Below are 6,913 nucleotides of genomic sequence, written 5' to 3' on the forward strand. Positions count from 1 at the left end.
ATTGCTTCTGTTTAAGATATCCATAGTATTTTTGCAAGTAGTTTGTTGTATATTCTGAATAAATGTCTATCACTCTGTTTACTCATTTGTCACATTAAGTAGGAGCTCAGCTGATAGTAGCTACTGAAGGAACTGGCCTTCTACCTCCAAGAGGTCAAGGCCCAGTTACGTGTTGGTTAATCTTGTGTGACAAAGAGAATTTCCAAACAGATGAGTTAAAGCATAATGATTCAATTTATTCCGAACAATCAATGTTGCATAAGTAAAATAAAAGAGTTTACAGATATCTGGATCCAATCAACGTGTCCCTGACAACATACAATGCATGGGTCAGTTCGCGAAGTCTGAACCCCGAGCTATCCCTGATCCAGCCTATTCATGGTTTACACAATAGTAATATTCATGAGATTATGGCACGTGATGTTTTTGCTGCATATCTTCTTTTTTGTTATCTCCTTCTGACTCCTTTCTCTCTTTGACCTTGCAAAAAGAACAGAACGTGCATCCTCCCTGTCCTCGCAAACACTTCATGCACAACAAATCCAACAATCAGGTTATTTCAGGTCATTGTAAGCACTTTTGTACATAATAAATCCAACACTACACAGATGCTCATTAGAAAGAGCACCAGTCCTTCCTCAGGCCACCTGGCAGTCCGTTTGGTGCTACGAGGGTGATGATGATCGGCATCCATGTCACTGTGATTATGTCAGACCGACCAGAGAGGCACTCAGATCCCACAGCTTCTTGGCAGCTTCGTCATCCAGACCCTGAGGGGCCGCCGTTTTAGGGGCGCAGTCGCTGCAATCAGTGCAAGAATTTAGTCTTAAACATGTGACTCGATACGTTACTACAGTGCTCATTTAGTCCAGAGAACAAGTTCAGATTCAGGATAAGAATGGGAATCACAAAGTAACTTACAATACACGGGTACTGAATATTTAATCCAAGATACTGATGATATATCAGATGATTCTGTGATGAGCAACATATTGACATATCTTCCTGTCTATTAAGAGGAAAATATACCACTGCATTGACTGCAAGCAAAGTGATTTTCCACCCAATAGGAATAAATTAATATTTTGTTTTTATTGGCCTCAAAAGCTCCAGATTCACTGAGTGGCCATTGATTTGTGGTAATTTAATTAATTGATATTTTGTTTGGGAATATGCACTGCTAAAGCACAATATCCATTGACCTGATAAGGGCCTTTAGTTGAGTCCAACTCTGAAAAGTGAAGCCAATGCAGAAGTGCCTTAAACTTGCATTCCTTCACATAGCCAGCAGGGGGTGACTCCTCTGGTTGCAAAAAGAAGTCTGACTCTGAGAAAATGAGCCTACTTCTCACTTGATTTATTACCTCAGTAAACATTGTAAACATGAGTTTATGGTCTCAATTGCTAGTTTCAAGTCTTCTTCAATACAGCATGATGTTCATTTAGTAAATTATGGTCCCATTTAGAGTCAAATAGATGATAAAGCAGGGGATGCTTTAGGGCGTGGCTACCTTGTAATTGACAGGTTGCTACCACGGCGGTCTGGGAGTTGTCTGTGTTTTCGTCGTAGAACTTTAACCCTTTCACAGTGTGTTTTCAGTTCATGAAAGTTAATTTTAACATTTTGGTCGCCTAAAAATGTCTTATTCAGCATTCAGTTGTACTTAGCTCCACCCTCTTGTGTCACTTCTGGTTGCAAATAACTAAGATGGAGATGGCAAAAAACTATGGTCTATGGTTGAGCCCTGTTTTATAACCTGATTTTGACACCCACTCTCGAAAAAGATCCCAGTGCTAAAAATCTAGTTTTAAAGTTGTGCCGATCATATTTTTTTATACAACAATATGAATATCAAATGACTACTGTGCTGTATGTGTAATGTGAAAGGGGTCACTTGTAGGTGTCTCTGCAGTCCCTCTCAGCTCTAGGAAGCCTATTAATTTATTTTAGATAAATCTTTTTGGCTTTCTTGCCTGCAGCTATGCTTTCATCAACTTAGTTTCCACCTGCAGCAGGCAGCTGTCTTCTGCAAAAAAAAGCTCTGATAAGCACGCTGTATGCTACCTGGCCAGCAACAAATGACAAGTCAGCGACGAGCTGATGAACATTGTAGCGCATTTAGCAGCTTAAAAGACAGATATTTCTGTCAGGAGTCAGTGGAGAGAAAAAAAAACATTCATCAGGTGGCCATGAATGTGAAACCAAAATGAATACTAATGTTACTCCGAGTCTGCTGGACGAATAGACAATTGTTTGCGATCACACTGTCAGCAATGGAGGTTAACAGTTCACTAATTTTTGCTCTGGGGCTCCCAAGAATCTCGATATACTAATATATTTTGATAGTGGCTGTCTCACCTCTAATAATGAAGCTACCGTCTACAGAGTTACAATGACTGACCTGTAATAGAGTCCACTCTTATCCTGCAGGCTTTCCTCCACAGCGCAGTAGATGGTGGTCTGAGCCCCTTCTGTAGGAGACTTGATGAGGAAACTGAGTGGTGTGTATACAACACTCTTCCACAGGGGTATTTTGGACCAGAAGTGACGGCTGAGCTCCGTCCGGATTATTCCAGGGTGAAGGCTGTATGTCGTTACTCCGCTACCTGCAAAATAACAAGACATAGGACATCATGTATCCACTTTATTCAGTTTATTAAACGCTGCATAGGTGTGAGCTATAAAAGGTTGAAATACCTTGCAGCCTGTTAGCCAGCTCCTTTGTAAACAGGACATTAGCTAGTTTACTTTGGAAATAGCTTTTCCAAGGGCGGTAATCTTTCTCCTGATGTATGTCATCAAAATAGATTTGACCTGTTGAGTGAAAGCAGTATTCACAGACGTGGTATTAAATATTAAATGACACACTAAAAAGACGACATTCCTGAGAGAGAATAAAAATCTACATCTCTTGAAGTGAAACAGAAAAAGATAAATTAACTGCACCTCTTTCATGAGCTAAACTGGAGACGTTGACGACGCGGCTCGGAGACGATTTCTTCAGGAGATCCAACAGACAGTTTGTCAAAAGGAAATGGCCCAGGTGGTTTACACCAAACTGCATTTCAAAGCCATCTTCAGTCTGCCATTTTGGACAGCTCATAATACCTAAAAGTAATAATAAAAGTCTCAAAGCTGTTGGATATATCACAGCAATCAGGGGTCAGAGGTGATCTGTACATTTACCTGCATTATTGATGAGAACATCCAGCCTCTCTTCGCTCGCCAGGATGTCTTTGGCTAGTTGTCGCACCGACTGTAGAGACGCCAAGTCCAACTTCTTGACAATAATGTTGTAATTTCCGGTCCTCCTCCTCACCTCTTCTGCAGCTTTATTGGCTCTGTCCATGTCTCTGCAGGCCAGAATGACTCTCGCGCCTGAAACACAGCAGCAAATCTTGTACATTTCAAATGAAATTAGATATTTAAAGACTAGAATACGAAACCAGGATACATCACTAACCCCTTCCAGCCAGGTCAACAGCGGTCTCTTTGCCAATCCCAGTGTTGCCTCCGGTGATCAGGACGGTCTTTCCATCCAACGAGGCTTTGCTGCGACACACTCCACCTGCAATCCATTTCTTCACACCAAGAAGTCCCACTCCTGTAACAAAGTCCACACAGTTAAATACCTCTCCGCCTTTCATAGATAACTGAGAAACCTGTTCACAGCACTGCAGCCTTTAAATGTAGCACCAAAATATCCTCAAATGTCAAAAGGTTTTAAATCCAAACTACCGGCAACTATTTTGTTATCATTTCAGTCATTTTTCAAGCAAAAATGCCAAATATTTGCTTGAAAAAAATGACTGAAGTTGGTTCCAGCCTTTCAAACAAATTAATGTTCTGCTTTTTAACACTGTAAAAAGGGTTTATAAAAACAAGCTATTTGAAGACGCCAATTGGGAAATCTCTCCGGGAAATCTTTTCAATATTTTTTGACATTTCATAGATTAAAGAATAAATTTCTTCCATTCTTGAAGCACATCTTTGTAAAATATTTTTACAAAAACTCTGAAGAGCGTCTGTTTTGTGTGCTCTAATAACTTAGTTTTGCCTGTTAGTATAATTCAGTTTTGGCTGTTTGGTTTGCATGTGTTTTGTTTGTCTTGAAGATCAATTTCTTAAGAGGACCACAAGGAAAACGTTCGCTTTATTGTGTTTTTGTCCTTGACTATTTAATTGTATGTCAGGACTGCAGTCGTGTATTTTTTTTTAAAAATGTATTTATTGATTTTTAGATTTGTTAAATTTGAAAATTCCCAAAGATACATTAACAAAACGTAAAACAATCGCACTGATGTTATTATTTTATTATTATTATTCACTGATACACTTATGTATGTACCTTGATTTTTGTCAAATCTCTGTCTATCCATCCATCCCTCTATGAAAATCATACTTTACATCATGTGACCATATAGACAACAATCAAGGCTTTAACCAAATCACTCATTTGTATAACTATAATGAAAGCCCACATTGTGGGCTAGTAAATGCAGTAATTACAGAAGAGCAAAGCAAAATATGTACATGTCACATTATGTCTAAAAACACTTGGTTTGAATTTTAAATGAAGAATATTTTGACAATATGAGCTTGTTACACTTGTTAGCACTAGACTATAAAAGCAAGTTGTTATTTCTTCCAGAAAATAATTACCTGTTGCTGTGACCACAGCAATAGTTTTAGGATAGTGGAAAACAAATGATCTTATGGCTGTGAAGGTCTGCATTGTCCTGCCAATCCTCCAGACTGTTTATATACTAGTGAATTAAACCTTTTCCTGTTTAAAGTCAGATCAGTGCCTCCCCAATGTATTTCTGTTTAACACGGTCCCTTTCTTTCGCTTTGAGCTACAAAAATGACCGCAAACCAACAAGAAGAAATGCCCTGAAAACAGCTACATAACACACAACCTTCCTCCAGGAAGTCCCGCCTACCGGCATCCTATGGAAGAATCCTATTGGTTCTTAATATTAAGTATCTTCTAACTTATATTTTCACGAAAGCTTTAGTCTTTTTGCTCTGTGCCTCAGACACCAAAAAAAGAAATAATAATAATACAAATGAATATAAATAATACAAATGAAAAACAACAGTTAAAAATTAAAATAAATTAAAAAGGGAAGTAAAATAATAAACAAAATTAAAAAAAATGCAATAAAATGAAATAGAAATATAACAGTAATTAGTTACACAAAAAAGAAATAATAATAATAATGATAATAATAATAATAACTATATTAATTAATTAATATAAATAATACAAATGTTACAGTCAGACAGTTAATTTTACAGTTACAAATTAAAATAAATTAAAAAGGGAAGTAAAATAATAAACAAAATTAAAATAAAATACAATAAAATGAAATAGATAATATGATATAATATAATAAATATGGTTACCATAACCACTGCGATCATTATCATTTTAATAATTAAAAATGTCTAAGATTGAGCAGAAGTGAACATAATTTTGTTAAAGAAGTAAAAGATAAAAAGTTGATTTTTAACATCTTTAAAGCATCAATTGATGTTGCTTTCCACATGTTGGACCCAGAACTACAGAACTCTTTTTTGGTACTTTGGTGCCAGGGACATATCTTTGTACCATGTAAAATAAAAAGTCAGGGGCAACGCATTCAGGCCTATACTATAATCTTAAAGTTGATCTACTCTATCTACCCATCACTCATTAATGACTTAGCTACAGTTCAATTTCCTCCATTTTATTATTAGTATGAATTTGAGTGCCCTCATTGTAAAGCATCCTTGGGTTTCTTGAAAGGTGCTATATAAGTCCAATTTATTAATATTATTATTATTATTATTATTATCCTAAAACTCACTGGAAGCCTGTGATGGTGATGATGTTTTAACAGTTGATGACTGCGTTGGATGATGATGTCTGAGCTCCAGGTTTCATGTTATACTGTCACAATACACACATTGTATTGCACATTGTTAGCTTGTGTTGGGGTTTAAGCATCATTATATGTTTTGTGTATTTAATTATGTTTTGAGTTGATCATGTTTGAGGGTCTGGGTATCATCGGATAATCCGTTTTTCCTTTGGAATTCAGAAAGGAAAAAACGTTTTTTTATTTTTTTGTTTTAAACCAAAAACGAGAAAACGGCCGTTTTCTGGTTTTTGGTTTCTGAATCAAAAAATGAAAAACGAACCCAAACCGGGCCGTTTGTTTGTTTTTGCGAATTCCTTTTCTCATTATTCGTTTTGAATTGAAGAACGGAAGTCACGTGGGTTTTTCGTTTTTTCGTTTTAAACCACAAACGAAAAACGGAATCACGTGGTGCTCTGTTTGTTTTTTGTTTCCAAACGAAAAACGAAAAAAACAAATTAAAAAAACGATCCGATTTAGTTTCTTCAAGTTTCTTTCTGTCATTTTCTCTTTTGAATCGAAGTGTTAATGATGATTTTTCAACCAGCGATTATGACATTAATGCCAGCTAGACAGAATAAAGCTCTGTCTGTCATGACAATACTGTACTGTACTGAAGGCCACTCCATCACTCCAGATACTGTAGATTTAACAGATACCTGCTGTCTTCAGACGGCTGTAAAGAGTCACCCGAGTAAAGGAAAGGCTTTCAGTACAGTTCTATTGTCATGACAGACAGAGCTTTATTCTGTCTAGCTGGCATTAATGTCATAACCACTGGTTGAAAAATCAGCCTTATCATGATGTCGAACAAATTAACTAAATTACATATTATACCAAATAGACTAGAAATTATTGAAAAGCCTCATAAACCACCAAACAGAATACAGAAAGTTAGTGATTTCAGTTTTTTAGTGAACTGTTGGATTTATTATGTACAAAAGTGCTTACAATGACCTGAAATAACCTGCTTATAAGGGAAGCTGAAAACTGTTGTATTGTTTCATGA

At 36.6% G+C, this 6,913-nt stretch overlaps 1 protein-coding gene across 1 annotated transcript; it reads right to left on the reverse strand.

Moving 5' to 3' along the window:
* Positions 1–592: 592 nt before the first annotated feature.
* On the reverse strand, positions 593–4,898 carry LOC141766285 (retinol dehydrogenase 13-like). Its single transcript, XM_074632986.1, has 7 exons — positions 4,664–4,898; positions 3,465–3,605; positions 3,188–3,379; positions 2,948–3,109; positions 2,699–2,815; positions 2,403–2,607; positions 593–801 (listed from the first exon to the last, which is right to left on the reverse strand). Exons 1-7 carry the CDS (start codon positions 4,734–4,736, stop codon positions 705–707), a joined length of 987 nt encoding a protein of 328 aa, XP_074489087.1. The 5' UTR covers positions 4,737–4,898; the 3' UTR covers positions 593–704.
* Positions 4,899–6,913: the final 2,015 nt, after the last annotated feature.

This window comes from Sebastes fasciatus, chromosome 4 (genome assembly GCF_043250625.1).
Source record: "Sebastes fasciatus isolate fSebFas1 chromosome 4, fSebFas1.pri, whole genome shotgun sequence".
Taxonomy (NCBI): Eukaryota; Metazoa; Chordata; class Actinopteri; order Perciformes; family Sebastidae; genus Sebastes; species Sebastes fasciatus.